Here is an 11,980-nt window from a genome sequence, read left to right on the forward strand (position 1 = left end):
GCTATTTAGCGATAAGGCCGCCAAATTGTACGTTCTACCTTATTGTGCTGTTGTATTTGTATCTGTGTAAATTTTCTCTGTTAATTACAGTATTTGCTTCGATACTTCGCGATGTATTTTATAATTGCATTAGTCGATTATCCTAAACTACTCGTCGTATCACTTCCGGGCGTATAACGATCAAATGTTACTCTCATCATCATCATCATCATCATATCAACCCATTACCGGCCCACTACAGGGCACGGTTGTCTTCCCCCAATGAAAAAGGTTTAGGCCGTAGTCCAGAACGCTGGCCCACTTCGGAGGTGGAATTCACCCGCCTTTGAGAATATTATAGACAGGCAGGAGTAAATTGAGAATTGGTAATTTGTAAACTTTCTCTAATCCGGTCGCGGGAAGTTCCGGACGGAGCTAGTTACCACCCTACCGAAAAAGACTTGCCGCCAAGCGATTTAGCGTTACGGTACGATGGCGCGTAGAAACCGATTACGGGTATGGGTTTAACAAAGTATTAAGGACATACAGAACCCAAATTTAGCCATTAGGTATTGCATGTTCGAGTACCACTACTAAAGTAGAGAGGTTTTTGATGCTTCAATATTAGTCGTGTACCCAGTTTCTGTATGTTCTTCTGTGGAACATAAATGTTTTTCAGTGTCTGGGTGTTTATCTGTATATTATAAGTATTTATGTATATTATTCCTAAAACTATTCATCAGTCATCTTAGTACCCATAACACAAGCTACGCTATCCTTACTAATCTCTACTAATATAATAAATGTCAATGTAAGTTTGTTTGTAACGCTTTCACGCAAAAACTAACCGATCCTCATGAAACTTTGTACACATATTCTTGGAAGTGTTAGAAGTAATATAGGATAGGGCTAGGACTTTTTATCCCGACATTAAGCTCGGTTCCTTTGGGAGATGGGATGAAGTGTTTGACGATTTTACACCATAACTTCGACAAATTATAACCTATTTAAATACTTAATTTTGTACTATAGAGGTTATAATATGTGTTTAATTTTGCCCAAACTTTGGCTGGAGATAGAGGACAGAACTCCTCAGCGGACGGCAGCAAACCCCCCTTTCAAGAATTCGCTAAGCCTCAAGGCTTAGCTATACTGAATACTTGAAATTTTATTAGAAATTTAACTAAATTTAATGCCACAACAAAATCAAACGCAGAAGAAGTCGCGGGCAACAGCTTGTAATCGATAAAGTATTAGCTACGCTTACTGTAGTCAAAAGTCAAATATTTCTTTATTGATGCGTACATTACATGTAAAATAACACATAGAAGTGAGTTGATGGCGAAAACTAAATTCTTCAACTTAAAACTAAAGCTACGAGGGTTCCAAACGCGCCCTGGTCTAAGAAGAAGCCCACAACAAACTTAGCCGGTTATTTTTTTTTTGTTATCTCACATTGTCACTTAAAATTATTAAAGACCTAGTGAGAGCAATAATTTACACCCAAGCATTTTTATCGTTGACGTAGTCCTTAATACTATAATAGGACTTTTCTATAAGCTTACGTTTAACACAAACTTTAATCTTTTTCAGAGACTTTGGGCTAGATGGCGATTTGTGTACTGTCGTAGAATATTTATTTATATGCTAAATGTCATTGGCGTGATCGTGAGTAAATTGTTTTTATAAGTAGGTACATCACGATGACTACAATATTGTCAATTCCGGAAGCTTCGTTGCCGATCGGAAATGGCAGGCATGGAAGCTCCGTCGAGAATTTCAAGGGCAATTTAATTTTGTATGTACACGTACGACCACCTGCATATTCGGGTTCGTGCGGAGAATAATTAAATGCAGATTGCAGACACACACACCGTATTTATTCGGTTAGATTAGCTCTATGAGTCCTAGTTTGAGTTTTGGAAGCGAAATGTATGTATGTACGAAATGTAAGGTATCAATTGCTCTAATTTCATCGCTAAATATGAATTCGACTGTAGGATAGTGGTAACAAAAACAAAGCCCGGCTAAGTTTGTTGTAGGCTTGTCTTAGCTTTAGTTTTAAGTAAACTGTTATAGTTATAACCATCTTAACATTAATGGTAACATATTATATGTATATACGCTTTATAGGTGCCTGTGATAAGGTCAACATGAATAAAACACTTTTGAATTTTGAATTATGAACGTTATTTAATTGCTGTGCACATACATTCACACTAGGTATTTTTTAAAGTGCGAAAGTGTGTCTGAAGGTATCATTACAAACCATGCGTTATTTAACGAAAAATCGGTTTAGCAAGAGTGACATAAACCGACGTCAAGAGTATGACACAGCCATGCTTCAAAGAACATGTATCACATTTCGAACAAGAATTAAATAATGCATATTAATATGACGAATGCATCGTAGGACATACGATCCAGTCATTGGCGTACACTTCATACATTCGTAAAAGCACTGCCTATCCTGTTCATAAACTATATGCACGCCACTGGATCCAGTAAGGTAGGTCCATTTCCAAGAAAAAGGTTAACCGACGAAACCAACTCGGACGTTCCAGTTAACTGCGTAACATCTTTTCGACCATAACCCGTCAATGCCTGAACATCGCTCTAAAACATGGCCACTGGCCACTGGGCTACCACCGCTTCCATTCATTTGTTATTCGCCTCCTCACATTTACGGTGGAATGGTAAAAAGGTCTTTCTCGCATCGTGCTATACAACGCGATCTAGGTTACGGATATCGTTATCAGCGGCGACAAATATATCTCATCTCGAGCAATAGTTTTCTTATCAGCGAATCTTTGTTGCGGTTTGTATATATTTATATGCAGTCCAGGGCTAACTTGTAGTGGTATAAAAAAAAACATGTCATAGTTTAAAACCCGTCCCAACCAATTTAACATGCCTTGCTGTATGGTAAAATATTGGAATAATAGAACCAGAAATACGATACGCGTGCACACCGCGGGTAATTCGCAGAGCCCCCGCGATGCACGACATTTGTGTTTGTAAGAGCGCTTCTAGATATACAATTCAATGTACATAGGATACTTTATATCCGCACAGCTCCTATAAAGTAACCACGTTTAATTTTGTAGTGGCTTATGAATTCTGAATAAAATAATTTTAATCATTAAACTCTTTTCGGGGACAAAAAGTGCCTATGTTCTATTCCGGACTATAATTTATTACTGTGCTAAATTTCATTTAGATTCCTTCAACTTTTCTGGCTTGAATGAGTAATAAACATTTATTCAAACTTTTGCATTTCTAGTAGTAGAAAAGTACTGTACATTTATAGTAAATATTGGGTTTTTTTTTAAATCATCGGATTTTAAGTCGAGTAAAAAGAATTTAATATTGAAACAAGCGGTTCCTCGTGTAGTCATTCATGTCAGTTGTCTGCGTATAGTTTCCATGTGTTTAGACAGTATCGAAAACAATGTGTGCTTGTTTCACAAACAAAACCATGCCGTGGCGATAAGTCGTGAGAATTCAACAAAACCTATGAGAAGAGTAAACAGTTGAGCCGTTTTGTTAATACTACCCTCTTCATATAAACAACCTTAATAATGTAACGAATACACAATTCTTTTTTTTTTAAAAGAAAATTCTGCAAAGCCTCTAGGGTAACTTCTTCCATCTTCTGCTGCGTGCTAGTATCCTAGTGGGCTACTAGCAGCAGACTGGTATACTAGAGGCGGTAAGTTAAGAAGTCCATTCCGAAGGTGGGAAGAAGACCTAAGAGATACAGCAGAGGCCATTCCGAAGGTGGGAAGACGATCTAAGAGATACAGCAGGAGTAGTGTGTAGAAGTAAAAGCAACGATCACGAAGCATGGAAGAACCTGGGGGAGGCCTATGCTAAAAAACAAGACAATCAAGCGAAACCGGTGTCTTGATATTTAAATACTCAGTAAATTTGTAGGATTGTTTTAATCCAGCTATGAATGAAACCGGAACATTTGGATTCAAGGTTACGCTTTCTACCAACTTATCAGCTGCTAGTATATTATATTATGTGGGGCGTACCGCTAAAGCAGCTCCCCAAAGCGTACGCAGAAAGCACAGGGCTAAAATTATGAGGGTCCAATAAAAACTCCTTTTTTATTGCCTACGTCATTATTGCGCGACGGTAAACGTTTAGCCCAAGAATTAAATACTTAAACTATGAGAGTCGCGAGTTTTTGAGAAAAACCAACCGTGTGCACTACTAAAACGCTAAGAATCTCAGAAATACATCACTCTGTTTTCATCCTATGTTTTAATAATTTATCCTACAGTTGTAGTTTATGTATATATTTATATACACCACCTACCTCTCGTTTTGAGTAGTGTTTTACGCCATCGGTTGCCTGAAAGAGATCGCTATGTAGCGATAAGGCCGCCTAATTGTATACATAGTGTAAACTAGTTTTTATAATTTCATACATTTATATTAGTTACACAGACTCTACATTTCCATCTTAAAACCTATACAGTGACCCGAACCTCCCTGACACAGAATTGTATCGGCGTTCAAGGGGGAGGTGGTTAAACAAATTACCAGCTATAATTTCGTAACGGCAGCTATACACGATGCGTTGCAAAGCGGTGTCGCTTCAACGTTCTACATAGAAAAAGCCATGATACCAAACGGTGCAGTTCAGCACTGAAGCGCACGCACGCTCGACTTTTAACTTTAAAGACGACGATGTAGGGAGGTTTCATTTGTTTATGGCGTCTGCTCTTTAAGCAATACTTAGATATGGCTGCGTATGCAGGCATACGTCGCTGTGTCAACGTTGCGGCTGCCAATGCGTCTAAAAACTATAGTTTATAGTATTAATATCGGTAATTTTGTAGTAAATGCTGTGCACACCTTTGAGTGGCTAGGCACACTGATTAGAAACAAAATATTAGTAATTTTCCTTTACTATGTATTGTGCACAAGCTGTTGGTATTCCTTTAATAAATATTAAAAAAAAAAAAAAATGCGCTATGTGGATAGGCTACGGATGACGGAGGCAAAAGTCAATTTTCCATAAAGTTACGTCTAATATAAACTTTGGATCTTTACCTGAGACTAAATCTTTTTTTAAAGCATAATCGCGCGTTGACTGCGCGTAGTAAATACGCCGTGTAGATAAGTCTTTAGCTTTAGAATGATGATAACATGGAATTTTTAAAAAAAATTGCTTTTTCACACTAAATTAACAACAAGCCTATAAAAAAATTGCAGTGTTCAAAACAAACATACACAGGCTAATGACAGGGCAAACACACATCCAAATTGCAAACAGTCACACATACTACCAAACTTTGTTTTTCCCATTATTTCTTCAGCAATTACCATTGTATTCATGTTTTGTAAATTAACACAGATGTGTAAAAGAGGACATGACTGCCTATTTACAATTAAGTTACCTTAGACACCGGGATTCAGATAAAATGTAGGTATCATTTTGTAGATACACATATTAGGTAGGTCACATCGGCGACGACGGCGACTTTTTGGAGCGATCCAACAGCGTTACCATCGATTCAAGACCTCGAGATATACCAGCGCTATTTGCCGTGTGGTGACAAAAGATCAGAATACAGTTGTCAGCACCCCTCTTTCGGAGGATGTCGTACGAGGCGACTAAGGGAATATAACGGACAACGGACAGCAGCTTCCTCTGTTCTACTACTACCATCTGCGGTCACCAACCCGTCTGCCCGGCGTTAAGGGAAAACCTTCTTGCTGTGGGAGGCCTTCAATACAGCAATAGCCTGTTATAGGCTATTGATGATACCATCGCCAAGGTAACCACGAATTGGCATCGATTCTTTAGGGTTACGGCATAGATAGCAACGCGTTGCAGATATTAGTATATAACATATCTGCAGTTTACGAGACTTCGATCGATACCCGCGCTTCTTTTGGCCAACGTCAACCGAAAAAGTCGGGCGTTAGTTGCGATATGTTATGAAAAGTAAGCTTAATTTGCTATACTCCGCGAAAACCAGGAGAATCTGTAATCTCCAAACAGATCTTCGACAATGTACCCTCAACACAAGTTTTGTATCGCTTATGTTGCGCGTTGACAAATACGACAAACGATCAAAAATTGCGATGCAGACGCGCGGTAAATAAACGCGGTACTGAACGTTGGCAACCTCTCTTAAGTTTCCTTGAACAGGAAACACTTAAATTAACAAATTATTTTACACAAAACATACTCAAAAACACTTGAGCTCTTATAACTACTTGATTTATAAGTATAATATTGATATTATTAATGCGAAAGTGAGTTGTTGGTTTATCCTTTAACACAATAGAGCATTAGATTAACATCATTTGTTATGTATCAAAAGCCTAGTTGTTGTTGAGTTAGAAAAAGAATGACCTGGTAATATCTATAACTTTTAAGTATAATTTTTTAGGCTTAGAAGTGATACATGTAATGTTTATAAATTATGTATTTATAACCTAGCTATTGCGAAGAGTGGTTTCTCATAACTCCGTGGGAATAAAAATACTCTCTAATGCTAACACTAAGCATAATACTGTCTCTGGTCTATAAAGAAAAAAAATTAAATGTACAATCATATTTATAAAGTAGTGAACATAATGTAATTTCAGTAATTATTTTGCAAGCTGAATATCATTGATCAGAATTGTATCGGCGTTCAAGGGGGAGGTGGTTAAACAAATTACCAGCTATAATTTCGTAACGGCAGCTATACACGATGCGTTGCAAAGCGGTGTCGCTTCAACGTTCTACATAGAAAAAGCCATGATACCAAACGGTGCAGTTCAGCACTGAAGCGCACGCACGCTCGACTTTTAACTTTAAAGACGACGATGTAGGGAGGTTTCATTTGTTTATGGCGTCTGCTCTTTAAGCAATACTTAGATATGGCTGCGTATGCAGGCATACGTCGCTGTGTCAACGTTGCGGCTGCCAATGCGTCTAAAAACTATAGTTTATAGTATTAATATCGGTAATTTTGTAGTAAATGCTGTGCACACCTTTGAGTGGCTAGGCACACTGATTAGAAACAAAATATTAGTAATTTTCCTTTACTATGTATTGTGCACAAGCTGTTGGTATTCCTTTAATAAATATTAAAAAAAAAAAAAAATGCGCTATGTGGATAGGCTACGGATGACGGAGGCAAAAGTCAATTTTCCATAAAGTTACGTCTAATATAAACTTTGGATCTTTACCTGAGACTAAATCTTTTTTTAAAGCATAATCGCGCGTTGACTGCGCGTAGTAAATACGCCGTGTAGATAAGTCTTTAGCTTTAGAATGATGATAACATGGAATTTTTAAAAAAAATTGCTTTTTCACACTAAATTAACAACAAGCCTATAAAAAAATTGCAGTGTTCAAAACAAACATACACAGGCTAATGACAGGGCAAACACACATCCAAATTGCAAACAGTCACACATACTACCAAACTTTGTTTTTCCCATTATTTCTTCAGCAATTACCATTGTATTCATGTTTTGTAAATTAACACAGATGTGTAAAAGAGGACATGACTGCCTATTTACAATTAAGTTACCTTAGACACCGGGATTCAGATAAAATGTAGGTATCATTTGGTAGATACACATATTAGGTAGGTCACATCGGCGACGACGGCGACTTTTTGGAGCGATCCAACAGCGTTACCATCGATTCAAGACCTCGAGATATACCAGCGCTATTTGCCGTGTGGTGACAAAAGATCAGAATACAGTTGTCAGCACCCCTCTTTCGGAGGATGTCGTACGAGGCGACTAAGGGAATATAACGGACAACGGACAGCAGCTTCCTCTGTTCTACTACTACCATCTGCGGTCACCAACCCGTCTGCCCGGCGTTAAGGGAAAACCTTCTTGCTGTGGGAGGCCTTCAATACAGCAATAGCCTGTTATAGGCTATTGATGATACCATCGCCAAGGTAACCACGAATTGGCATCGATTCTTTAGGGTTACGGCATAGATAGCAACGCGTTGCAGATATTAGTATATAACATATCTGCAGTTTACGAGACTTCGATCGATACCCGCGCTTCTTTTGGCCAACGTCAACCGAAAAAGTCGGGCGTTAGTTGCGATATGTTATGAAAAGTAAGCTTAATTTGCTATACTCCGCGAAAACCAGGAGAATCTGTAATCTCCAAACAGATCTTCGACAATGTACCCTCAACACAAGTTTTGTATCGCTTATGTTGCGCGTTGACAAATACGACAAACGATCAAAAATTGCGATGCAGACGCGCGGTAAATAAACGCGGTACTGAACGTTGGCAACCTCTCTTAAGTTTCCTTGAACAGGAAACACTTAAATTAACAAATTATTTTACACAAAACATACTCAAAAACACTTGAGCTCTTATAACTACTTGATTTATAAGTATAATATTGATATTATTAATGCGAAAGTGAGTTGTTGGTTTATCCTTTAACACAATAGAGCATTAGATTAACATCATTTGTTATGTATCAAAAGCCTAGTTGTTGTTGAGTTAGAAAAAGAATGACCTGGTAATATCTATAACTTTTAAGTATAATTTTTTAGGCTTAGAAGTGATACATGTAATGTTTATAAATTATGTATTTATAACCTAGCTATTGCGAAGAGTGGTTTCTCATAACTCCGTGGGAATAAAAATACTCTCTAATGCTAACACTAAGCATAATACTGTCTCTGGTCTATAAAGAAAAAAAATTAAATGTACAATCATATTTATAAAGTAGTGAACATAATGTAATTTCAGTAATTATTTTGCAAGCTGAATATCATTACATGCATACCAGTTTAAAGATTTGGGCCCAATTTCTGAGCCTTGCTGTTTAATTAAATTTATATACCAATAAGAATGTATAATAAGTAAATGGCTCAGAGATTATTAGTAATATACCAGCCATGCTTGGTTATTTTTCATTTGCGCCCTTTGATACTTTGGAAAAATTACAATTAAAATCATATAAATATAACATTGTGTAAAAATGTAAGTCAATCTATTATAAATAGCTATTGCCCTTTGAATACATTGGAAGCAAGATTGAAAGCAAGATAAAATATTTCAGATAACCAATTTGTTTATGTTTCAGTACCGGCAAATGGTACGGTAATATCATAGAACAAATCTTAGATATTCAATAGCAAATCTGAATGATAACATATCTTGCCTTCATACATTAAATAGAATTAAGATAACAGGGTGACTGAGTTACATATTTGAATGTCTTATGTAAAAAATTATGTACAATAATCTGAAACAAACATTGTTTTTACTTAATCATTTAATAATTTTTATATTCACCTTTAAGGCATAGCAAAATAAGACTGTGGATACACTTGTGGATGTCTACAAAAAAACAAAAATAGCAAACTGAGTACTCTTGCTGTAGTATTGCCACAATTGTAAAGCATCAGGTAACTATGAATCAGGAAATTTTCGAACGTAGCATGTGGTAAAAATAGTGCAATAAGTGAGATGTAATCCTTTTATATATTGAATTTCTATCCACTGATTAGCTTGTGACTTCATATAGACTTAATTTCTTGACTGGGATTATGGGACTTAAGCTGTTTGGCTAACTCTCTAAATTAAAGCTTTGATTTGTTGCTGCAGAAATACATGAACCACTAAACACAATTTCATATTCATTATACTATTAGCTGGTTTAAAAGTATTTAGTAGGTACTTTTTAGATGTTTTATGAACATATAAATTATCAATGAAATTAGGAAGATGATGTCAAATCGTGAAATTTATTTACCTGGAGGGCTATCTGTCAAGATGGTGATCCCAGAGGGGTCAACATGAGGAGGAAAAGCCTCGTACAGGTCGGGCTCCTCTTCTAGCACTGCGGACAACATCACGGAGGGCATCCCTGCTCCACTAACACTCGACTACACTTGACTAGACACTACACAACACTTCACTGACACTGTCTGCCTGTCTGCACTCACACCAGCACTAAGCCCATCACCGTCAGATCATGTGCCACCGTCCCACACACCTAAGTCAAATCCTGCTGCACCATTTTCAAATCTGGAAGAAACATCAAACTGTGACAATGTGACCAAACTGTGTCAAGACTGCAAATTATTTTATAAACGCCACTATCACGCCGATACGTTATCAATTCGCCTCCGTCGGCATAATCCTGTGATTTGTTCGCGGCTCGGATGAGCGCCGCTGTTCAACTAAGTAATTATCTAATTGGATATAATTAAAACTTTGTTCGGATCAGCTGATTGCTTCGCTGCCAGAAGGGGCTCGGAATTTTATTGCTATTTTAAGACTGTACGGCAGCTGATCGGACGGTCTTCAATGTCAGCGCGAGAAACGCCCGAATTTCGAAACCGCGATTAAAGAAACGCGACTTTTTAAAAGAGTCTTACTCCGAAGTGAACTTACCGAAATCTTGACGATAAATGATGCGGTGCAGGATTTGCGACTCCGTATTTACCGCTTTGGAGTCCCCGCGGCGACTAACTAGAGTGCCCAGTTCCCGGCGCAACGTAATCACAGATAGGATAATAGTGACGACTTGACGAGTGGGAGCCGTCAGCCAACGCTTTTGCTTTGTCACTTAAAGCGAACCACACAGTACTAATACTTCAAAGTTATATGAGTGACTGACCATACGCACGGGGACATTGTAAGATTTGTTTCACTGATGTGCGAACGATACGCAACCTCAGAATCGTTTAATCTAATTATCGATGTATCCGGTGAAAGTCTTCGACGTGAGTTCGAAACAAAACTTCTCTATAATGACTAGTCTGACTGAATTGTTACAGAGTAGACAGAGATTTTCACTACCATTATAAATTCAGGCAATCAAATGAACTTCGCGTAAACTTAAGTTGCGATTTGCATGATATCAAATTCAATAAAATAAAATAGCGACGGAACTGGATACATTGGGAAACATTGCCCACCTTCCCATAAACAGCACAGACTAAAAACCATTGAAGGCTGAACTGAAGACTGAAATATAGAATGCGGATGCGGACTTTTTGTCCGTGGAGTTTCTGCATGAAATATGACCCGTTTACATAAATTAAAAATAATATTCCAAAAAATAAATAGCTGTAGTATATGTAGTTGTAATTTTTTTGGCACGGGTATATTTCATATTGTTTACTTAAAGTATCAACTGCAATTATAAGTAATTTCCAAATATTTTTTTTAAACACAGAAAGTGCTACCACAACTTCCCAACCCCCACTCTTTCCAACTTTTTAAATTCAAATTCAAAATTCATTGATTTCAAGCAAGTAGGCCTGATTTAAGCACTTTTGATAAGTTAAATATATGTTTGTAGTGACTCTACTAAGGCTTCTACGGCTTTAAATTTAAAAAAATAACAAATTATTACACTACCGTTGTCTACCAATCGTATATTTTTTTAGCAACCGAGAATTATCATTCATATTCATTTCAGTATTCCAAGTAGGCTTACTCTTTAAGGACTTTTGAAACGGCAAGTCTGTCTGTTTTTAGTTACAATACCACGGTTTCAAAAGGCAGATTATATCAAGAAGAAGCCAGCAAGAAACACAGCAGTTGCTTATTTCTAGCACAAACAATTTACAATTCAAAAATCATTTTTCTTCCTTGTGAGAGATGAACAACCAGAAACCTTGTCTTTAAAAACTTCATCAACTGTCTAGTGACCTAACTGAAATAAATCTGTTTTAACACATTGTTTAAATTTATATATGCGTAGGTCCAAAATTTGCTTAGAAATCATATTATAAAAGAATATACTTAAAACAATAACATAAAAGGCACACTTTCGTGGACGATATGTAGTCACTAATTAATGTCTATTGCGAGTAAGTGAACTGTTTATATCTACTAATTGTTTTTAAAATGAGTAATGACCATTGTTTTTCTCACAAATACTTTATGATTATAAAAATAGTAAATACAATTATTTAAAACATAAATATTTTTATTCCTATTTTTTTTAATTTCCACGACAGAATTCGCTTAATTTTAATGT

General features: G+C 36.9%; 1 protein-coding gene across 7 annotated transcripts in view; it reads right to left on the minus strand.

Moving 5' to 3' along the window:
• LOC120637250 (GTPase-activating protein skywalker) overlaps positions 1-10,932 on the minus strand; it is a 143,070-nt gene extending 132,138 nt beyond the window's left edge. For all 7 annotated transcript variants that reach the window (XM_039908980.1, XM_039908983.1, XM_039908985.1 and 4 more), the window contains exons 1-2: positions 10,384-10,932; positions 9,740-10,014 (exon numbers count right to left, since the gene is read on the minus strand). In XM_039908980.1, the coding sequence (XP_039764914.1) occupies positions 9,740-9,851 (112 nt within the window). In that variant the 5' untranslated portion in view covers positions 9,852-10,014; positions 10,384-10,932. The remainder of the gene's footprint in view (positions 1-9,739; positions 10,015-10,383) is intronic.
• Positions 10,933-11,980: the final 1,048 nt, after the last annotated feature.

Source organism: Pararge aegeria, chromosome 3 (genome assembly GCF_905163445.1).
Source record: "Pararge aegeria chromosome 3, ilParAegt1.1, whole genome shotgun sequence".
NCBI lineage: Eukaryota > Metazoa > Arthropoda > Insecta > Lepidoptera > Nymphalidae > Pararge > Pararge aegeria.